Raw genomic sequence first — 24,317 nt, forward strand, 5'->3', positions numbered from 1 at the left:
CAAAAAAGTCAAAAAAGGTGACTAATGCCTTTTGTCATGGCAACAAATGTAACCAAATAATGGTAATTGTTGCCATTTTATTTACATGTATAAATCCTGTAATTACAATCTATTAAAATCCCAATTGAATACACTCTCTTAAGTTGAAAAATGTTTATCTTTCTCCAAATATTGATTTTCAATTTCCCTATGTCAAAAATTGATTTGGTGCTTCATTGTCGAAGATAATGTCACGTGGCGCACCATTCAGACGGTGCCGCGTTTCATTTTCATCAATTTATTGTTATTTTCAATGTTTTACCTTCCCAAATTCATAATAAATTCATAAAAACTCAGAAAGATAAACCGAAAAATCATAGGAACTGTGACTGGTGAATGGGTCCCAGGACTGCAAACTGGCCTCGCACGTGTTAAAAATCCTGGTTTAGGGCAATGGGTGGATGTTTGTACTTTGCTGTGCGTATTGGAATCTAATCGTCTGTACATCGCAAATTACATGTCAAGCACTCGATCCCTGCAGTCCTCCTGACTTGAGTTCACTCCTTCTTCGATCCCCCTCTCTCTCTCTCTCAGGCAAGCCCTTTCTTCTCTATTACCTTTCATTGTCGATAGGGTTAATCATATTTATTTGGATGAAGGTACGCTGCGTTTGGTTGCAGAGAAATTGCGAGGGAAAACTTTTAATCTATTAACCAAAATGGGATCTGTCACTGGACGTGTTTGATTCTTCAGCTATTTCTCTCCTCCGGCTTCTCGGCAACCAAACTGGTCTTTAGGGTTTTCAGTTGTAAACGCTCTCTTTCGTTTTGTAAGCTAAGCTTTGTTTAACAAAACCATTTCTTTTTTGGTTCTTTCTTTCTTTCTTCTGTTTTTACCCCTCTGAAGAAAGCCTGAGTATTTTGTTCTTGTTACTTTGAAAAAAAAGTTCTTTGGTATTTTGAAGGGAATTGTTGATATTTGAAGTCATTTATCTGGTGCATTTGGTGTTGTTATTGAACTTAAGAATGTGTTTTTCTATGAGTGGGAAGTCAAGAAAACAATTTATTTTGCGTGCATTTTGAATATAGGACTGACTCTTGAGTTTGAGATTTGGTGTTCCTGTAAATGCTAATATGTAGTTGGCTATGTTGGGTTTGTTACAGGGTTTTCCACGATGACAGAACCTTCTAAAGTCATTCATGTTCGAAATGTGGGGCATGAAATTTCTGAAGTATGTTTCTGTCATTCACTGTTTTCTATGTGAATTCCTCCTCACCCTTATTATATGTTCTGAAATTTAATACTTGTTTCATTGGCTTGCCAAAAATTGTGTGATTGTCAGAATCTATTAATTGGGTTGAATTCACGATCACCGAGAAGCATAGAGTGAATTGATATGTATGACACTTTATGCATGCTTATTTGTTTATTGATGGTAATTACCTTTATTAACTTATAAGTGGTTTCCCTTTTATCTTTTCTTAGCTTTCGTATTTGAACAACTGATAACTAGCATCTGTCTCTCTAATTGATGTTGCGGAAGCTACAAAGTAAAGATTTTGAATTCACGAGTTGAGGTTATGGCGTGCATCATAGGAGAAGGTCTGACAGCGAGAGAGATAAATTTTGATTCATTTAAAGAGGCTCATTTCATTTAACAACTTGGAGGTGAATTATAGGTATAAAAGCTTAATCTCAAAAGATAAGTTAACATACCCAGTATTGCGGTTTTACTTAACAACTTAGAGGCCTATTTTATAGTGATAAAGCTTTTCAATTTCCTATCTTGAACTAACACTGAGAATGTTTGGTTTGGGATCCACTCTTGTTGAGTGTTTGAATAAGAGACTAGAGAGTTGGGAACTTGGGAGAGTAGCTTCCTATCGAAAGGGGCTGGTGGGGGGACTCTTTGATAACAACACTAGTTTGCTATAATTTATCTCCTGATTTCAAGATTGCAAGTGTCCGTAGCTAGGAGGCTAAAGAAGTTTCAAAGGGACTTTATGTGGTCAGGGTTGGTGAAACTTTTTTGTTTTTTCATGTATATGGAGGTAATGAAGGATAGTTTGCCTTCCTAGGGAGCTTGGTGGTCTTAACAGAGCTTTCTCACGAAAACGGTTATGGAGGTAAATGGTGGAGGGAGGTGGTGTAGTGGAAGGTTGTCTTGGGAGAGGAGAGATGTTAGAGGGAGTCACCGTTTTGGACTAACTGAGGCTACTGTGGTCGGTTTGGATCCTTTCTGGGGTAAGTTTTGGTATGATGTTGGGTAAGTGACTACTTGTCCTACCAGCCAAAGAGCCGAGCTGTTCTGGAAAGTTAGTTTTTGTTAAGAATTGATGGCAGAGAGGGGGAGGAAATTGCTTGTTTCTTTGATTTCCCTTATGTTGTGAAGGTGGGGAGAGGAGACATTGATAGGGTAGAATGGATGGGAGCCATCCAAGATAGGTTTTCTGTCAAAGTAACATTTTGAGCAGCTGATAAAGCTGATGTTTGTTTGGCAGGTGTATCTACAAAGGTATCTCCCCCCACCCAACCCCTCCTCCCCCTTGTTTCTAAATAAACAATACTTAGTGCCACATTCTGTTCCTTGCCTGGGTGGTGTCACCAACGGGAAAGTTTGCTTTTCCAATAAATTGGTAGTGTTGGTTTGGACGGAAACCTCCAGACAGGTTTGTGGACTCTTTGCAGGAGAGAAATAACCCGTTTTTTATTTATTTATAGGAAAAAGAAGTTATAGTTGTATAGCTAAAGAACTAAGTTATAGTCTTCTTTCGGGGTGGTTCAATGCTAGAGCAAGATTTATGGGGTTCAAGATTTATGCCTGTACTGGGGTTCTAGCCCTTGTTTTGTTTACACAATTATTTGACTTATTGGAGAAATGAAAAGAATTAACCCCATTAGGATGAAAGTTTGGTTAATTATGAGGTATAAACAGGAAAGCGAGTCAATTTACTTTAGAACGTCTTATGCCAACCAAGCCAAGGGAATAAACTTAAACAGGATGATCGTTCCTTTTGTCTCATTATGGGTTGAACTTATAAAAATAAAGGGTTAGTTGAACTTATAACCTTGTCGCTCATGTTGACATCAATTAAATAATTTAGGGAACTCTCATTAAAGTTATTATTATTTTTTTAATATTTGAATCATAACGAAGACAATGCATACAATTGTCAGCATCACTTTGTTTTGTTTTGGTTTTAAAAAAAAAAAAAAACTATTGTGCTTAGTAGATCCAGTGGCTTGCATAATCTAGCAGAAAGAGTTGCAAACTAATTTGCGTAGCCTCAAAGCTCTACTAATCCAAGAATAAGTAGGGTTCCACATAAAAACAATTATGATTACGTTGAATTCCATTTTAGAAAATTTCCGTGGAATTAATGTCTTAAGAAATTTATGTTCTTGTGCTATTTTATCTTGTTCAACTTTTATTCATATATCATCTCAGACAGAAAATAATAAAGCTTTATTGAATTTGGTGTTTCTGGGACAATTGAAAGGAATTATTTTTTCAAAATTGATTTTTTGCTATATCTAAAGGGAGGGAAATCTAAAAAATATATTGTTTTGAAAAGGTAAGAAAGAATCTTAAGATTTGTAGACCATCATATATTACAATTTTTTCAGCTTTGTGTGAGTCAGTCGGTTATTCGTAGTATATTTACTAATTTTGAGAAGTAAAGTTTTATGGTGGTATAGAATCGAAGCAGTGCGCACTTTTTTAATAGTAAGGAGGAAACTTTATCAATGGAGTTGAGTGCAAACTGAAAAACTAAATGACAAGAGATTGTTTTGACAATAGAAATACGAGAAATGACACCACAGATTTTAGCATGTACTGTTGGGGACACTACCTTTCTCTCTAAAAGAGCTTAATTCTGTAATTTGTTACATGTAATGTGATAGATTTCTTTCGGGATTATTATGCTTTCATGTCTATCAATCTATTTTTAATGCGTCTTATGTTGTTCTACCAGAATGATTTGCTTCAGCTATTTCAGCCATTTGGAGTCATAACTAAGCTTGTGATGCTTCGTGCAAAAAATCAGGTTTTTTGTTTTTCTATTTGTTTATCAGTAACACATGGTAGAAGTAGAGGATTTATGTTTTATGTGTCTTGTCTCATGTCAAATCACCTGTTCAGGCTCTTATCCAAATGCAAGATACTCCTGCTGCAGTAAGTGCACTGCAATTCTATGGAAATGTTCAACCTGCAATAAGGTATAAATATGTGCTTTTTGTTTTTGTTTTTTTCTTTCACTATTTTGAATCACTCTGTTGAGAATGCTTTGTAAATATCATTGTGATTTGCAGAGCGCTTAAAGTAACAATTTTTTGTTTTTATTATCCTATGTGTTTTTAATCTCTATTTGTACTTTCCTAGGGGAAGGAATGTCTATGTCCAGTTCTCATCACATCAAGAACTGACGACAATGTATCAGAATGCTCAAGGACGAGGAGATGAGGTTGGTACCTTGTAGGCCTGATATTGTCTTTAGGAAAGTGTGAATCACTTTCAGGTGATAATAATACTTTTTACTTGTCGCTACTAGAGCCAAGTTGAATACAGCAAGTGGTGAAGATAAATACACATCGGCCTGATATTTCCAGATGTTGCCTTTCAATCAAGCGGTTTTTTGTTTTTAGTATAAAAGAAATCCAAACACCCATCCCCAGCTACCATTAAATCTGGATTTGCTTTGAATGCTAATGGATGTTTGAGATCGGGTTATGCAGAGGCTTGGAAGAGAGAAAAATAAGTGTGAGAAAAAGAGTGGGTTCACTGCCATTGTTACTCTGCAAATTAAGGAGAGGGTGAAGGTCCTGTAGCGTGAGAGAGGGTTTTGGGCTTAAATAACAAAACTGGACAGTGCATAAGTGGTTTAATTAATTGTGTAGGGAGTACCTAAGAAGATGGATAGTAATGTAGTAAAAAGGGCTGGTGGGATTACTGGGGAAATGGTGGGCTAGTAGACCTTTATTATTTGATGCAGGTGGAAGTGGCATTTGTGGTAGTGGGCTTATATATTCTTTAATAGAAAAAACAACCTTGTGTATTCACTCAAAATTAAAAAAAAAGTTCAAAGATGCACACATTTAAGCCATAAAACTGCGTTATTTTAAGCTTTTCTTATATATTCACCCAAGTTAAAAAATTACTGTACAGTTTGTTATGTTATTCCATTTTCACTTTAATTTTAGGTTTTGTTTGATAAGTATACAAGAATTAGTGGTATAATGACTATATAAGAAAGACCTAGACAATATTCTAATTATATCATCGTCAATAAATGCACTAATCAGAGTACTAGGCCTTATGTATGTTTTAAAGTCGTATCTGTCCACAACATGCATTGTTGTGCACAATTGAACTTATGCTATTTTGGTTTAATATTCAAATGTTCAATTATGTATACATTGCTATTTTGGAAGTTTAATTGTTTAATTGATTGGTTTAATATTTTCAAAAATCTTATTCAATATGTCTATGTTCTAAACAAAATTGCCATCGATATAGTTATATTTTCCAAAATTTTCACCCGTGCTGATATTTCTGGAAATTTGAACTAGCTGATTTATCATTGACAGCCATCTATTTTGTGTTAGTAGCATATGTTAGGAATTATGACACAGCTGTAATTGATGGTTGAGTAATGAATTATATTCTTCCTCTGATTCAGGATGTCACTTCTAACTTAATCAAGCGTTACATTTCGTATATATGTATATAGATAGACTGTCATTGAATACTCAAGCTAAGATAGTTCTCAGGTATATCAACTGTAGATAGATTCTCTTATTATTATTCGATGGGTCCTATATCGGTGGGTGCAGCAATAATGGTTCTTTAGGCTGTGACATTACATCTGCAGGTTTTGAACTACTAACTGTTTAGGATCTTATGTCAAAATACAGATTAGAAAGTCTTTTCAATCTGTACGAGGACAGATGTAATGCTCAGAGCTTACCTTGTTGAATCCTTGGTCACTTTAACCTAATGTGTTTCCTTTTTCATTTGTGCCTCTGTAAATGCCCATGAGATGCATTTAGAACTTTTTCTGGAGGCCACTTCTGTGTTTCTTCTATTTTTTATTTTTTTTTACTAAGTTGTGGTGTATAGCATTGCAGGCCAAATGAAATTAAGGCTGCAATACTTTTTTATCTTCTGCAATGCATACATATACATATTTTATTGGACAGATTGTGCGGTAACCCGAATAAGAGAATTTTCTTTTTCTTCCATTCCTTTTCTCTATGTAGCATATAACCTACAACGAAGTAATTCTCTTTATTAAGTATAAACAGTGCCTTCTAGTTGAGCCCTCAATTCTTTAAATATAAAATTTCCCAGTTTTTCAAAATTGTAATCAATTTTTGGTTGTCCAGTTTGCTCTGATGATAACTGTTCAAATTTAGAAGATTGTCTACAGGGGTTTTCTGGATTCTAGGATGAAGCAAATAGTAAAAGATTACATAAGTCAAGCCTGTTCTGGATTTCTTTACTGGCCCCTATATCTGATCTTAATCCTTTCATTTTTTCTTCTGCATATTTTGTGCCCTTTCTATCCTAATTGTGGTTAAATATTAATTTCAATATCAGTTTATCTGTCACATTCTATATCTGTACTTCTCTATTTATTCTCCTCTCTCCTCTGTCTATATGCTGGTCTGCTGTCGGACATTCTCTGGATGCTCAGCCAAACCGAATTCTCTTAGTTACAATTCATCACATGCTATATCCTATAACAGTGGAAGTTCTGCATCAAGTGTTTTTTCCTCATGGATTTGTAGAGAAGATCGTCACTTTTCAGAAGTCAGCTGGTCAGCTTCTACAAGTTTTCTCCCTCTTTCTCTCTTAGTCTGCTTCTTTTATTTTAGATTACAACTCTCAAGTTGACTCTTGATCCAATGCTGTTTGCATATGTGCTTGTTTTTTGTGGGAAATATCATATTTGCTTTAATTTTCCATGATCAGTGGTTTAGTACTTAGAAACAAATTCTTCTTAAGTCAATATGTATCGCCTTTGTATGCATGCCTTATGCCTTGTAAGTGAGAAAGGGCACATAGTCTAAACAAACAATGCATGGTTTTTTTTATTTGTTGTTTTATCTTTTGCATCCTGTTTGTGGAACCATGTAGGTTTTCAGGCCCTAATCCAGTATCAGTCACGCCAGAGTGCCGTTGCAGCTAGAACTGCACTGCAGGTATTCTTCAAACATCCACATATTGCTTGTCAGCTTGAAAAGGAGGCTTTGTTCGAAGTCTGTATCCTAGTTTTCCTGTGGGTTAACACATTGCTCTTTACAGGGACGCAATATTTATGATGGTTGCTGTCAATTGGACATTCAGTTCTCAAAGTAGGTTTCAAATGTTCTATCATTATATTGTAGTTTGCATCTGTATGCAGAGATTGGTCCTATATATATATATGTGTGTGTGTGTGTCTATATATATTCTCATTGCCTATTTGAGGATACTAATTTATTCATCACTCTTATTCATAATCCAGCCTTGACGAGTTACAAGTGAACTACAATAATGAGCGTTCAAGGTTTGCTGGAAACAAATGGATTCTCAGTTTTATCTTTTTGACATTATCCTGCTGTTAGTGCTGAATCATTTTTCTTTTTCCCTTTGCCTAGAGATTTCACAAACCCCAATTTGCCTTCAGAACAGAAAGGAAGATCCCCGCAGGTGTGTTGTACTGCGTTTTATTTTTTATCTCAAATTCCTATGTTATTTGCTTTAGTTGTCCCTAGGCCATCTGTTTTATATTTCTGTTCCCTTTGTGCTGCAGCCTGGGTATGGTGATGCAGGAGGCGTGTATGGCCTTCAAGGTACTGGAGCCAGGGCAGGTGCTTTATTTGTCTTAAGGAATATTATTTATTGAAATCCTGTGATCTACAATCATTTATCAATACGTTCTTTTTTTCTGTTTCAGTTGGATTTCCGCAGGTGGGTTTTCTTCAGGCTGTCGTGAATATGTGTATGAGATAATTCTGAGCAGGAGGATCTTACCTGCACTGTTGCGTGGAATGTTCAAGATGCCTCTGATTTGTTTTTTCTTCTTTTAAAATTGAAATTGACTGATTGATGCTATATTCCCGAATCTGTGCTATGTATGTATGCCAGTTCATGTTTGGTTCATTTTAAATGTGCTTGTTGTGTTATTTGAGATACTACACCATTTGGGGCCTAAGATAAGATGTTGTTTGGAGATACCTTTGCATGCCCTTGCCCTAATTGGTCCTTATAAAGAGGATTGCAACCCTGGTTTCTGTATATTTTTGGTTTGTAAGTTCATGAGGAACGCTTTGTATACTTCTTTTGGGAAATCAGAACTAGTGGGAGATCCATTTGAGGAACACAAGGACCAGTTGAAGCAAGGTGTCCAGGAGGCTTGTTATGTCAATTGAAATGATTGCCATATTTTTTGTTGAAACTTTTACACAGTTTTTGAAGAAAGATTTTAGCTCCTACTTCATGATATTTTCTTCATCTTTAATATGTGGCTCCTTATTGGTATTCGTGTTTGTACTCATATTGTAATGCGAAAGATTAAAAAGTTGACATTTTTTCCCCTTCAATATAGATGGCTAATGCGGCTGCAATTGCGGCCGCCTTTGGTGGAGGTTTACCTCCTGGTATAAGTGGGACAAATGACAGGTGTACAGTCCTTGTCTCAAATCTCAATCCTGATGTAAGTTCTTCTCCTCCTCCTCCTCTTCCTCCTTCTTGTTATATTGATTCTTGACATGCTGGCATTTTTAATTTCAGAAAATAGACGAGGATAAGCTTTTTAACTTGTTTTCCATATATGGAAACATTGTGAGAATTAAACTTCTTCGAAACAAACCAGACCATGCACTTGTCCAGATGGGTGATGGCTTCCAGTCCGAACTGGCAGTACACTTTCTAAAGGTATGTATTTTTCTCTTATATATTGTAGGATACAATGTATTTATAACTTTATATTTATGATTTAATGAAAAAGGTTTTTTTATTAAATTGTGTTGGCATGTCAATCTCACTGTCACTACAGAATGAAATTATTTTTCAGCAAGTGATTGCAAACTTTAACTATGTGGAGTCTTTACAAAATCCACATGATGACCCACTGTTACTTGCTGGTTATGGACCGTATCTGCTTTGACTATAGATGCATGGCATTTGTTTGTTGGTTTTCTGGTTTGAAAGTAGGTTCAACATAATCATTATTCGTATTAATATCATAATATTATTATTAGTTTTTTCACGTGGATAGTTGCGTCATGACCCATATTATTCTGCATGATGTATTATAATTGGTTTTGATGTTTGACCAAGTCCTTGAAACCGTTGGTTAGAAGTTGGATACTGCAGTCTTTGTTGCAATTCAACTTTGGTTTTGAGTAGTCTGGTAACATTTTGGTTCATGTTTATTTACTTTGGTTTTTATTTTAAATTAAAAGGTAGAGAAGTAAATTGGGCAATCAGATCATAAATGTGAAGGAGGGAGAAGAAAATGTACGTGAATGATAAGATAAAAACCAAAACCAAATGCCAAAAACAATCTTAAATAGTTTTTTTCCCTCAGTTTAAGTTTAATGTATTCTATCTCATTTCTTCCTCACATATCTTATATCTGTTCTCCCGTATCTTTTTATTCTGTCTTTTAACTTAAAACAAAAACATAAACCTTATTATGAGGGCCTTTAGTGTGACAAAAGCTGTGCTCTTTCTGGGTACCAATACGATAACAAATTTGTGACATAGGGTGCAATCCTGTTTGGGAAGCGATTGGAGGTCAACTTCTCAAAGCATCCGAATATAACCCAAGGTGCCGACACACATGAATACATGAACTCAAATCTCAACCGCTTCAATCGTAATGCAGCAAAGAACTACCGCTATTGCTGTTCACCAACAAAGATGATCCACTTGTCTTCTCTTCCCCAGGAAGTCACTGAAGAGGAGATTGTGAACCACCTAGAGGAAATTGGTACCATTGTAAACACGAAGCTCTTTGAGATGAACGGAAAGAAGCAGGCGTTGGTTCTGTTTGAAACTGAGGAGCAGGCCACTGAAGCTCTTGTGTGCAAGCATGCTACCTCGCTCGGTGGGTCAATAATCCGAATCTCCTTTTCGCAGCTACAGGGAATATGATAATGTTATTGTTCAGAAATAACAGGGACGAGGACTCTAGAGCATAACAGGGTTAAGGCCTCATAATTGGAAAAATATTTGTGGAGCTGACGGTGTGTTCTTTGCTGTCTCTTTTCTTTGTAATGGTGTTTTGGATTGCAATTCTGTTGGTGGGATCTGTTCGTTGAGCATTTATGGTCTTATTATCTCCAGTGCTTGTATCAAATCATTTATTAGGTTCCTTACATATTGGAGTTAGGTCTCATTGCGTAGAGATGCCAAGTTTTGAAGCATAGGAAGAGGGAAAGTTTTACTTTTTTATTTTTCTTTTTCAGAAGAGGGATCTCTGTGTATATCGCTTGTAATTCGGGTTAATCGGGTCATATCTGTTGTATTCTCAATCCATAGCCATTTATGTTCCACTCAATTTGTTGATGTGCTACTCTTGTAAGCTGTCTCACATTCTTCTCCCTCTTCTTCCTTCATCTCTCTCTCTCTCTCTCTCTCTCTCTCTCTCTCTCTCTCTCTCTCTCTCTCTCTCTCTCTCATTCTTCCCCCTCATCTTCCTCCACTTCCTCTTCCAATTCTCGCTTCTTTCTTCTTCATCTTCTCTCTCCTGCCTTTTCATCTCTTGCTTGCCTCTCATTGGATTTTGTGCTTTCAAAATCAGTTTTTTCTGTTTTGTTTTTGGTCCAGGTGCTTTAAAAATCAGTTGAGATCCAGGATTTTGAGTTCAAGAAGCTACTGTTCCTTATATGACCTGTACCCTATTTAAAATAAGTCTTCTTTTGGAACAGTTTTATAAGTTTTACAATAGATCATAATTAACTGAAAGAAACATTAGATTATAGTCTAAGAAACTACACTAATTAGGCTCATTTTTATGAATTCTGCCTTGAATTAATTGAAAGACATGGGAAATATGCACAGAACCAGTTGCAAACTTCCAATAAAAAATACAGCTCATTACAAAAATTGTAAGTAGAAATAGAACTCTATCCCAATGCATTGACCGAAATTCACTAATTTTGCACGCTTGTGTGTTTCTCAATACAATCTTTAATTTGAAACTCAAAACGTTTCATGAACGCTTCATCTGGGTTTTCATGCGAACATTTTTCGAATCCCTCGAATCATACAATCAGGATGCGTGTGATACTTTCGAAGAAATTGAAGGCATATATAGGTATAAATAAGTTCGTCATCCACCCCAATATTACCACAAAAACTCTCAATTGATTTTCCTCCCTTACTTTTACACCCTTTTTTTTTTTACCGAGTAAGGTAGCATTCACTACGGTGTGGTTCTTTATTTATTATTATTTTTTTTGTCAATCACTAGGGTGTGCTTCAGTAGTAGAAAATCTCACTGGAATATCAAATTTTGAGTATAACTCGTGTAGCTTTATTTCTAATCATCCACTTCAAGAAAGCACTTTATTTTTTTTATTTTAATCAAACGATGTTGGGAAAGTGAAGAATCAAACCTAAGAGATCGGGTAAAAAGATTACTGCTATTAATCACTTAAGTTTGCACACTATAAGAAAGCAATCTAACACACAAATGGTCAATGACCGCTTATGAGCAATAGCCCACAGCTCAATTGAGGGAGATGCCAATTGTGTAACGATTTATAGCTTTATGTTTGCTTGTCAATTTTGTAAAAGCAAAGACCAAACTCAACAATCCTTAAAGATAAAACCTTTTCTAGTGTTTACCATAATGTCATCTAACTAATTTTCCCAAAGCAAAAATATTTTCTTTAATTTTACATAAAGATAAAATTGTATGACTGAAAAGCCAAATCCAGACAAGAGAGTTGCCTCAACTTTCGTTAATAATTACTAAGATATTGAAGTCATTGGCACATTGTGTTAGTAACAATAATAAATATGAAATCATTTTCGGTTCTCAACGAAAAGGAATAAAACAAAACTTTAGGGACTTATACAGAGCACAGAGGCCACTTGTATCAGTTGATCTACTGCTACAAAGAAAACAACATTGCCATGACAAATCCCCCACTCAGTTTGCAAAAGCCCGCCTACTTGTCAGCTTCCCATCACATGGTTCACCAAATTGCCTCAAGAACCATATGTCCAAACATGCCCAGGAAAACCGGTACAATCTATTTTGCTAATTGAACTAGAACTTGGCCACAGTTAAACAACCAGACTTGATCTGCTGCCTGTTGGTCATTCTCCTTTACCGATGTTTTTGCTGGCAGATTTCTTTTCCCTTACAGCTCTCCTCTTCTCTTCCCTGCAGGAGTTCGAAAAAGATCGAGTTAGTTTAGAATAAAAAAGGACAGGAAAGAACTGTAGTTATTCATACAAATTAAGTTCAACTTGTTGGATGTTAACCCTAAGAACTGTAGTTGAGCCTTCGTCATTCTTAATTTACAAGCTAGTTTGTTTTAATGAAATGCCAAAATGCAATTTTTACTCTGGATGGCAAGATAATGGTCAAACATCATGAATGATTACGCATTTTACCTGGCTTTTGCGATCTCCTCCCTAGGGGGGAACTTCAATTTAGGGAATTTTGCTTTGTTTTCTTGCTTTTGTTCCAAGGGGGTTTTTCCTTTCAGATGAGAGAAAAAGGAAGGAAAATTCTTTTCCTTCCTCCTTTTCCCGCTAGATTCCTTCTTTTGTTCTGTAGTACCTGGCGATTTTAATTTCCCGTTTTCAGCAACGCCTTCTTTTAAAACCTTATTTTTAATTTTAGTGTCATCTTCTGTCAAATGCTCTTGATCATCTTTCTCATCATTCTCTTCAATGCTGTCTTCAGTCATGCTGTGGCCTCGCTCTGCAGTTTCATCCAGTTCAGAATGTGCTGTAGTTGGCTTTAAATTGCTCATCTTTTTCAGCTGCAAACATTGAATAATCAAATAACTAGCTAGCCCGATCAAAAGGATTCGGAACCCATACCATTCAGTATTTCACCCATTAATTTCACCATTATATCCAACTCCAAGCTGGCCTTTTTTTAGAGGTAATCTGAAAAATTAGGGAAGACAAATAAGCAACAGATCTTTACCTTCGCCACAAAAAAACCATCCATATTGTGAACATGAGGGTAAAATCGCCTCGTCTTTTCTAATGATGGATGAAACCTCTGTTCCCTAAACCGGACAAACCTGATAGATAAGGAAACATCATTAATACCAAAATCTAAAACTCTTGCCCCAGCAAATGAACCACACAAACGGAGAACCATCTTTACCCTGGACACCCAAAGTCAAGTCCACATGGCACAAGTTTAACATTTCTCTTCTTGAGTGCATAGTCAATAACTGCTTCATTCTGCAAGACATAAGTTAGTAAGTATAAAATAAACTGGAAATACAACTAAGGGTACAAGTTTAGCATTTCTCTTCTTGGGCGCATAGTCTATACTGCTTCATTCTGCAACCAGAAATACAACTAAGGGTGCAATAAACAAACCTCAGCAACCATAATGGAGCACGTGGAGTACACAATATATCCCCCAGATTTCGAGTTGGCATCCACCATGTCAATTGCTGCAAGTATCAGTTGCTACAGAAAAAAATTACAAAGTTCAAAGGCTATTTAGATGATAAATAAATATAGTAAAGTCGAAACCACAGAACTCAAATAAACCTCAAAAGGATTAAAAATACCAGCAAAAAGAACAATCTACCTTCTGAAGATGAGCACATTTATGTATTTCATCAGAGCTTTTAGACGTTTTAACAGATTCATCTTTAGATATAACCTGCAACCAAGATTCATTAGGTTTCATCAAACAATGAACAAAAAAAGAAGCCAACAAAGCCGAGTAAATGATTACACTTTCACCCCAGTTGCTTACCCCAGTCCCACTGCAAGGAGCATCTAACAGAACTCTATCAACTGCGTTAACACCCAGAACCTTAGGGAGCTGAAATAAAAATCAACAGACGGGAAAGAAAAGATGTAAAAGTTGAGAGAACATTCCATAAAATAAAACAGAATAATCCTCAGAAAGGTCATAAAAAACAATACAGGATAAAGATACTGAAATCATTCGAACAAGGCAAATGTTGAAAACATGATGAGCATGTAATAAAAATATAATATAACTACTTTGCAGCAGTGATAATGTCCAATGAAACAAACATTTGGTGTCATGGCTTAGTAAATTCCAACGCATAGAGTATTAAAAGAAATCATAAGAAAACTATCAAACAATGCATATATTGAAAACATACAAGCGTGTGTAATAACAATCTAACATTATCACTGGTGTCAACTTTGAACCAGTGATAATGTCATATGAAACAATTTGCATGAGTGACAAATATGACTTGGGGATGCATGATTCTAAACCTTTCCATTAAGACAAAAAGTATTTTCCAGTGCCATCCATCTTGTTAACAGTGTTGTCATATTAGGAGTAATGGGTTAGTAAAGCTGAACACATTTCAAAACTTCAATGACTATGACTTTCTAGGGAAATTTTTTTTTTAAAAAAAAACATGAGAAAAAACTAACCTCCTTGCCATCATAGTTGCTAACTACTGTGTTTGTCACCCCCATACGGTGCAAATTAGCAGTGAGTGACTTAAGCCTTGGCTCCTTCATTTCATTTGCAAAAATTATTCCTGAATGAATTGCATAAGAACAATTAGGAAAGACTGGAACAAATAGATGTTGCTTCTACATGTTCTAAAAATAAAGACCAAATCACAAATCACAAATCTCAGTATGAGCATGGCACCAACATCTTAAACTTAAGATTCGCACATCTTTTTCTTCTTTTCTTTTCTGTTTAAGCAATATCATTATGTACTTTTTAGCAAAGAGAAGATGCTGGATCATGCATTCGTAACTTGAAAGAATTTATGGGGGGATAAAAGACACATGCTCAAAATGGTTAACAGAAATTATGTTCAAATAAAAATTAACTTATCGGAGATAATGTGATGAAAAACAAAACCGGAGGGTGATATATTGGCATGAAATGGTTCAAAAGAAACTAAAAAGCAAGTCCACTGTTAAGCAAAGCCTTGACGCCTCATGCAGACACACATGCAAAAATACACACACCACACCTCATTAACTCACATGCAAGCATCAGCACAGATACTTGGAACAAGGTCCATAATAACTTAAGTAACCATGCTCCCCTTGATGTAACTTAAGTAAAAATAAAATCTAGGATACCAAAAATTATTACAATATATTAATATTGAAAATATAATTGGATGCAGAAAAAAAGAGAGCATAACTTAACACAATTTTTTTTACAACAGCAAAACTTAAAACCATTGAATGAATCAGATCACATACCGCTATTTTTCATAAGAGCGGCAATATAGGTTGTTTTACCACCAGGTGCAGCCCTGCAAAAGGATAAAAGAGTTATCAGAATGGAGAATACAACAGTGGTAATAGTTGGGATATAGTTGTAGCCTTGTAGAGGTATTTTGGTACATGTCCAGGCACAATAAAAGCAATCTGTTCTTGTTACATGACAGGGAAAGCAAGTATGAAGATGCCAAGCATATATTGCTCTGAAGAGGGAAAATTAACAAGTATTCTGGATGCTGAGGAAATTTAAAACTTGAAGCACAAACACAATCTATTCTTTCTCCCTATCATACACAGCCTGCTTGGAGCAAGGTTATATGACTTAAATTAAGACAAGATAACCCATTTTAACAGAACCAGGTTTCATCTATTTCTAGTCAACGTTCTAGAAAAAAACATTTAATTTTATTTTAAGCATAAATAGTAGGCATATGCTTTTTTCAGTTTTGGCACATCAAATTTGTAATTACAGCAGGAAGAACTTCAAAACGGAGCACAGAAGCTTACACAACCGGGCAAATTATGTTTGACATACAACATAATGTTCTTAAGGAAAACTGAAAATTTAATCTATGTTTGGTAATATGATGAAATATTGCAAGCACGAAAATATAAAAATCAAAGTCAAAACAAAAGGAAGAAATACTTACGCCATATCAACAATTCGTTCCTTTTCTTGAGGAGCAAGGGCCATGACAGGCAAAAAGGAGCTTGCACTTTGGAGCTGAGAACACAAATTAACACTAAGTAAATCACTCAAAAGGATGAAAATTGAAATGAAGCACCACAGAATAATGTTAACTAGTAAAGCATCTACCATGTAATAACCAGCCATATATTCAGGAGTGGCACCAACAGGCACTTGCGATTCATACACAACCAGTCCAACCTGCAATCACAATATAAGCATTCCTAGGGATCTTGATAATAAAATAGAAGATGAAAAAGATATGGATAAGAGAGTCCTTACTTTCGACCACTTGCTTAAGGGATCTAGGTTTACTCCTCTGTTTATTAAAACATCTGCCAAATCCCTCCTTCGTGTCTAAGCACAATGGAAAAGAGTAATTTAAAAATATGCAAACTTCTGAGGGGAAAAGATAAAAACAAGTTACGGGTCACAATGTTGATATGTTAAAATATTCTGTCACCTTCAGCGTATTAGTTCGGAGACATATTGGTCTAGGCTTTTCAAAAGCTTCTATAAGTTCCACAAGTTCAACAACTGGAAACATCTAGAAACAGAATAAATACTAATAAGTTGCCAAAATCAAACAAACAGAGAAAATGAGAAAAAGAAAGATCATTACAGAAGTGACACACTAAACAAGACAGTGTCAAGAAATATATGAATCACCTCTACTAATGCCCCGATTAAAAAGTTATTGTAGCCATAGTATGAAATTATATCCCTCTTAAGCTGCTCAACATAATCCTTCCTTGGTGCCCCATCTTGCCTCAAAGCCTTGAAGTTTGAGAGCACTCGAACAACTAAATATAAATATTAGCTTTAGATTGGAACAAAAAATAATAATATTAGCCTTGAAGTTTGAGGCATGCTTACCCTCTTTTATTCTCCTCTGGAGATTTGGAAGATCAGGAGGGCGATGTGCCTCTTCTTCTAGTTCCTATATCATTAAGATAACAAGTGAATTTAAGCATGAAAATAGTATATTTAAACTGATAAATCAACATATTAACTAATATTCCAACAAGTTGTTGGCAAAAACATAATGTGGTCCAAAAAATACCTCTTTGGTTGGTAATCTGAACTCATCGGATTCTTCCTTAATGTTTAGCTGCATTTCAGCTCCAGCTTCTTCTTCTTCCCTTGCCCTCTCTTCATCAATAGCTCTTGATTTTGCCTCAATATCAGAATCATCCGAGTCGGAATCCAAATCAGAACCAGAATCGGACCCTGAACCTTTCTCTACAACAACATAAGACATAATGTTATATAATATACAACTACCAACGAACTAAAAAAATAAAAAAAACAAAGAATTTAAAAGCCCAATACCTTCATCATCACTTGCTTGGAGAGAATCATCATCACCAGCAAGGGGATCATCACCGAAAAGAATGTCAGAACCTGAACCAGATCCTTCCTCATCATCTTCATCAAACACCACATGTTCCTCTATCTCTTGTTCATCCGGGCTGTCAGAATGGTCGAAAAGGTCAGCTTGCTTTGGGGTTTTAGCAGTAAAAGACTCTTTCTTTTGCTTCTTTTTGGGCGAGGCCTTCTGTGCTTTCGCGCCCTTTCTCTTACTAACCGCAGAGGGGGCCATTAAAGCTGTGGCAGAAAAGGCAAACTCCCAATGTAAGGTTCTCGCCTTGATATTAACAGATAAATAACCCAGAAGCAACCAAATAATCACAATTTAAGCACATATGAGTGAAAATCGATTCAATGAACAAATATGCAAATAGTGGGCTGGTTTCCGGGGTCGTGGATGGATGAGGGGTCGGAGAGCAGGTTGGTGATGACACAACGACTTGTGCTCTAGGCTGGTAGCGGCGACGGCAGAGAGAAAGAGAGGGAGAGATAGAGATAGACAGTTTGAAGAGGACTTACTGTATTACAGTGGAGGAAAGAAAGCTTTGGCAGCTGAGCTTCAATGGCGGGTGAGAGAAGGGAGGCAGCAGAAAAAGAAGTGAAAACAAAAACGAAAAGAGAGGAGGGTTTTAGGTCAGACAGTATGAGGGGTTATGCGCATAATGGCCCATATACGTCCAATCCTGGCCGTTGCTTATTTCAACGGTCGGGATTAGATATACAACAAAAGTGCAGTAAAACCCCCAAAACCCACAATAAACACACCAAAAAGGGAAAGAAAAAAAAAAAAAAGGAGCAGACTTGGGTTAGGCGGGCTAGTTGGACAGACCTAGGGATGGCAACTGGCTGGTTAGGGGCCGGTATGGTAGGTCTATGTAACAGACGGGTTAGAGGACGGGTATGACAATACCATTCTTGTCCTCGCTCCTCATCTCCGCCCCCATCCCAAGCCCCATCCCCGATTTTTCAATTTCAGGAAATCTCCTTCCCCGTCCTCGTCGAGGGATTAAATCTAGGGATGGCAAAAATCCCCGTGGGGGCGGGTCCCCATCGAGTCCTCGACTCCAACGGAGGAAGATTTTGGGGCCAAACGGGTATTCGATACAGGGATCCCCGAACTTGAAAAATCCCGACGGGTATGGGGAGGGGATGGTATTGGCATCCCCATCCCCAAACCCGATCCGAAAATATATATGTTTATATTTAAATAAATAAATATATAATTATAATATTTATATTTAACCCTAAGTTAACCCCCCCTCTCCTAATTCTTCCTAATCTTCTTTGGAATTTCATATTGATCTGATTTTGAATAGTTGAGTTAAACTTTATAGTTAATTTGGATGTGTTGAATGATAATTTAATATGAAACTTAATGTTAAAATGTATGATAAATATTTTTTATGCAAAAAAAATCGGGGATTAGGGGCGGGTATGGGGGATAGTCCCCCGACGGGGATGGGGACGGGGATTCCCAGAAACCTATTAAACGGGGATGGGTTAGGGGATGGGGGCGGGGATGGAGAGTGGGGACGGGGATGGTATTGTCATACTCGGCCCCTACCCAACCCGTTGCTATCCCTAATTAAATCCCAAACCCAGCCCGAAATACCCGAATTTTTTTATATAAAAAATTAAACTACTCATATTACACTTCAATTTCACCTCAAACTATCATTCAACACAATTAAAATCATTTGAACTATAAAATTTCACTCAACTACTCAAAATCATATCAATTCAATTTGACAAAACTAATAAAATTTTATAATAATAAAAAGGCTTTATTACACCAATGCCCCCTGAAACTTCGGTCAAATCCCACTTTGCCCTCCCCTAAACTTAAAATGGGCTACTTTCATCCCTTGACCGAGGTTTGGTGACCCACTTTGCTCCATGCTGTCAACTTCATCCAAAACTTTATTAAATCTGATGACGTGGCATAAGCTTTATGGTAATTTCATCAAACTTAAGAAAATTTTATTAAATTTTTTATACAATTACTTCTCTCTTCTTTAGCAAGAAAAAGAAACATTCATGTAGCTTTTCTTTTCTTAATTTAAGAATTTACAGATATGTTTTTGTTCATATGCTCTTTTTTAAAAAAACTTTGATTATTTTAAAAAACAAAAAGTTCTCAAATCCATTTTTTAAAATTCAAGAACTTGTTTGGTATGCAACTTGAAAACAGTTTTTAAATTTTTAAAATTTAAAAACTTGTTTCGTTGAATTCTTGAAAACAATTTTTTTTAGCTAAGGTATTGATAAACATTTTTTTTTTATGTTATATAATTGATAAACATTATTGAAATTATACTAAACATACTAATTTTAAAATCTATATTTTAATACCATACATATATGATGATCGTCAAACTCAATTGATCTTCAAGTCTTAAATAATACATATTAAATTAAATTATTTTAGACTAAATAAATTCTAAGACTAATGATTCCGAATATAATCCATCCACATTGCTCTGGCTATCTAATCTCTAGCATCACTAATTTCATTAGCATTGTCCTCATGCAAATGGGTGTGTTCCCTGCTTGATTCACTCCAGAGCTTTCTTCATCTACCACATCAAGATCATGCAAATTGTGTAAAATTCCATTAGGGCCCCAATAATGTCACTTCAGACTCCATCACATATGTATATAACCAAATTGCAAAATTGGAATGATTCACAAGTCTCTAACTAAAATAGCAGATAAAGAATTCCATGATATAGCTGAGCCTGAGATACAAAATTGCTACCATACACAACACAATCAATGAATAAAGAATTCCATGGTAAGGTATGCAATGTCATATTTCCTTCTTAGACTCTGTTAAATCTAACAAGCCTTCATAGAACATAATCTACATAGAACCCAATTTAAGCAAGCTCATGACAACTCTATTCAAAGCTTGATTTTTCATAACAGTAGAACAACTTATAATAACCTTCAACATGGTTCACTAGCCATATGCTTGACAATACCAGGAAAATCCAAACTATGGCCACACAAATATGAAGAAACGATAAAACTGGCTATATATAACTTAGAGAGAGAGAGAGAGAGAGAGAGATACCTCTGTAATGCTTAACCGGTCCAAAACAAAACTCACAAAAGCCACAACCAAAGGGAACCCTACGGCTAAACATTGAAAACTTGAGCAGAAAACTTCTTCTGTAACAATTCCTACTAGTTTGAACAAAGGTCTAAGAAAAAATTTGTGTACAAAATACATGATATTTACTGTCACATACTGAACAAGCTCTTATCAAAACTAGTCAAGTTAAGTGAAAAGATCAGTCACAATAAAATGAGTTAATTTGGACTGTAGAGCCCATACTAATGGCAAGCTGATGTGCAAAAGACTACATATTCAAGAATTCTTTTTAAACAGAATATAGAAGTTGATTAACATATTAAGACTTCTTTTTTGGACCAATACAGGAAAAAAATTGCAGAGAAGCATCAAATGAACAATTCAACATAAGCAGGATCTCATAAATTACAAGTAAGCCATATGAATAGCATCACTGAGCAAAAATCATTCAGACTTCTGAGTACTAGAGACTACAAATGAGATTAAAAAAACAAACAAAAACAACTGAAAAAACTGAAACCAAAGACTCCTATAACTAGAATAGGAAACACAGTGGACCCATAATGTCAAAATCTAAAAGCATTTCATCACTTTCTATGAAAAAATAATCAATCAGGTTACACACAAGAATTCATATAAATAAAATCGAATTAGATATAAATAAGCTATAAATCAAACATAACCCAAATGAAAAATAAACTCCAATCTTCAGTAACAAGGACAAAAAGTAAAACTCAAAGGTATTTGATTGATAATAAACTGAATTAATACAATGCTATGAGTTGGCTTAAATAGAAAACCAAGAAAGCCTAAAACCGTAGGAAACCCTAGGTTTCAAAATATTCCTAAAACTTAACTTATAAGAAAAATAATTGAAATCATAATTAAAATCATATTAGGAAAATAATATCGTGATTGATAACGTATTCTAAAAATATACATATAATATAAATCATCTCAAGAAATCAAGCAACCCGAAAATTCCAACGATGAGCCTTCCTTCTTTTCCTAGCACCATAATTTATTCTTAAGCATGATTTTCCATATTTGAAGCCTAATTTTCTACTTTTGAATTTTCTCCCTTTTCCAAATTTCCTTCGTATGAACAAACCCATGATTTTTCCTTTATCAGACCCCTTCACTCAACTCGACCTCGAGTTCTCCTTGAATTTAACTTGTTAGCCAATTGACGAGTAGCTTGATAGGCTAATGAATTCTTCAACTCAAGGAACCCATATTTCTTCATGCTTAGATGGAATAACCATGAAAGTAATTCCGTAAATAAGGTTGGAATAAGCCAATTTATAATCAAAATATTTGTTCTTGTCGAATTGACTTGTTTGGTCAATTATAGCATTTAATTCCACTTCGGTAGATTGTGGCTACCCTAAATCTGCCTTATTGCTAATTACCATGTCAATCTCGGACTCTTGAGCTTAGTTTACACCATGGGTTTCAAAGAGTACCGCTTGTGAGTTATCTTCCTCTATGATCTCCTCTTGACTCAAAGAAAAATACTCATCAGACAAGTTGATTTCTTCATTCATAATTTCTTTGACCACCACATTCACTTGTAAATTTGCCTCTTTAAGAGATACATGGACTTGTCTTATCTCAAAGGTACTTATTCTGTCTTGTGCTCACCAACAAATTTATTAGGATTCTTTCCCATCAATGCTTCTAACATGTCTTTAATCTCCTTCATGGATTCATCAAATGTTTTTTTTTTTCCACATTCCTCTCCTCTTTCTTTGCGTCGAAAATTTTATTTGCTAACTTTTGATGTCCAAAACAATCCAAGGACACATCAGTACCATATGCAAAAGAAAATTTATTTCCTTTTGAGTGACCATGGTGCTTGACCAAGAGATATCGATATGAAGGGAATAATCCATCCATGAGACAACACTTCATCTTTTGCCATGTTCTGATTTTGACTTGCCCTATCTTTGTAGGGTTTTTTTGTACATTATACCACCATGCAGCAGGACCACCACTAGTCTGGAAGCACCAATCTTAACCATTTTTATTTTATGGGATCTCTGTAACCTCAAAGAAATGGTATAGGTCAGCGATCCAATCCAAAAAATCTTCAACATGCAAACTTCCCTTGAAATAAATAACATCCTCAATATCTTCAATATCATCCACCAATTGAGGAGGTCGGCTTCGGGCAAATCCACCAACGCATTCCCCTTCAATATTTGATATTTTCCGACGACAAACGTCGATGAGGTTTGTGTACCTCCCAGCACCACTCATCATCAAACAAGGCAAATCCTTGTTTCAAATGATGACCAGCTCTGATATCACTTGATGCAGCGAGATATATGGGAATAGGGAGAGCTAAAGTAACAATGTCGGAATCCACCAGAAAATTGAGTAAAACTCAAAGGTATTTGATGATAATAAATTGATTTAATACAATATAATGAGTTGGCTTAAATAGAAAACAAAGTAACCCTAAAACCGTAGGAAACCTTGGGTTCCAGAATATTCCTAAAACTTAACTAATAAGAAAAATAATTAAAATCATAATTAAAATTATACCAGGAAAATAATATCCTAATTGATAACTTATTCTAAAAATATAAATACAATATAAATCTTCTCAAGAAATCAAGCAACTCGAAAATTCCAACGATACGCATTCCTTCTTTTTCCTAGCGCCATAATTGATACTCAAGCACGATTTTCCATATTTGAAGCCCAATTTTTTGATTTTGAATTTTTTCCCTTTTCCAAATATCCTTTGTATGAACAAACCTGTGATTTGTTCTACATCAAGTCTCGTTTGGGAGTGCTTCTTCTTGAAGCGCTTTTACAAAGAAGCAGTTTGTCATTTGGATGTCACATTTAAAAATGTTTTTACACTACATAAAAGCGCTTTTCATATTTTGTTGAGTGTTTGGTTGACACAGTAAAATCGTTTTTAAAAGTACTTTAAAAAAATTTAAAGAATCCCAAAATATTATAATAAACATAGGAAATAAAAATTATATAGAGATGGATCCCTGCAAAAGACCAAATCCTTAGTAGTTAATTAAGGAGATAACATAGAGATGGATCTATGAAATCAGGTAACAATGGGGTCACAGGGCTGGGATTTGCAGCATTGTTAAAATCAATAGACCTATATTGATTACCATAATGCTACATTGAAAAAACAACTAACCTTAGAATCACATATCAGATAAATAATTGAATGTTTGAACATGCAATTTGAGAATGCTTTGTTCAATTCCACTAAACTCATCAAACCAATTCCATTGTTTTATCTTCTTGGTTGGGTCAGGAATTTCCAAACGCTTGGTTTGAGAATATAATGACAACTAGTATAGCAAATCTCCTTCTTCCTAAAGAATTGGTTTGAGAACACATACCCCACTTACAAAGCATTTCTTAGGCTCTAGTTTCCAAAAATATTTCCATATACAATTTTCAAAAAGCAGTATAAAACAATGGCACTACAATTTCTTAACCCAAAACTGAAAAATTATTTTAAAAACAATACGTTTCTAGCTTTCCTGCTTGTTATGAACACCCTTTTGGCTGCATTGATTCCAGATAGTATGCAGACGAACAAATCAATACAGATTGACCCAAATTAACGTATGAAACTGTTAATTCAATCAAGCCCACTGCAAGTTTTACTCATGAAACAAAACAAAAAGAAATTGACAAGTTCAGGCATACAAATTTCAAAAAATCAAAAACAAAAAAAAAAAAATCAAAACCAT

The 24,317-nt window shown here is 35.4% G+C and overlaps 2 protein-coding genes across 3 annotated transcripts; one reads left to right on the forward strand and one right to left on the reverse strand.

Moving 5' to 3' along the window:
- The first annotated feature begins 415 nt into the window (after positions 1-415).
- PTB3 (polypyrimidine tract-binding protein 3) lies at positions 416-10,540 on the forward strand. 2 transcript variants are annotated; one of them, XM_021951037.2, is made up of 15 exons: positions 416-573; positions 1,143-1,210; positions 3,957-4,028; positions 4,124-4,200; positions 4,364-4,445; positions 6,678-6,801; positions 7,121-7,185; positions 7,289-7,338; positions 7,491-7,532; positions 7,624-7,675; positions 7,779-7,836; positions 7,923-7,936; positions 8,574-8,681; positions 8,759-8,902; positions 9,737-10,540. In XM_021951037.2, the coding sequence occupies exons 1-15, from the start codon at positions 441-443 to the stop codon at positions 10,124-10,126; spliced, it is 1,479 nt and encodes a 492-aa protein (XP_021806729.1). In that variant the 5' UTR covers positions 416-440; the 3' UTR covers positions 10,127-10,540. The 2 variants fall into 2 exon arrangements, with proteins under 2 accessions (XP_021806729.1, XP_021806730.1); XM_021951038.2 differs by having other exon boundaries at positions 7,779-7,818.
- Positions 10,541-11,925: 1,385 nt separating this feature from the next.
- LOC110750683 (26S rRNA (cytosine-C(5))-methyltransferase NOP2B) lies at positions 11,926-18,158 on the reverse strand. The gene is made up of 18 exons (XM_021951039.2): positions 18,000-18,158; positions 17,442-17,717; positions 17,173-17,351; positions 16,986-17,049; positions 16,779-16,912; positions 16,573-16,656; positions 16,392-16,466; positions 16,239-16,310; positions 16,072-16,145; positions 15,401-15,453; positions 14,603-14,712; positions 13,941-14,009; positions 13,770-13,844; positions 13,553-13,645; positions 13,332-13,411; positions 13,146-13,245; positions 12,602-12,975; positions 11,926-12,368 (listed from the first exon to the last, which is right to left on the reverse strand). Exons 2-18 carry the CDS (start codon positions 17,710-17,712, stop codon positions 12,302-12,304), a joined length of 1,974 nt encoding a protein of 657 aa, XP_021806731.1. The 5' UTR covers positions 17,713-17,717; positions 18,000-18,158; the 3' UTR covers positions 11,926-12,301.
- Positions 18,159-24,317: the final 6,159 nt, after the last annotated feature.

The sequence above is a fragment of the Prunus avium genome, chromosome 8 (genome assembly GCF_965620075.1).
Source record: "Prunus avium chromosome 8, drPruAviu1.hap1.1, whole genome shotgun sequence".
Lineage (NCBI taxonomy): Eukaryota > Viridiplantae > Streptophyta > Magnoliopsida > Rosales > Rosaceae > Prunus > Prunus avium.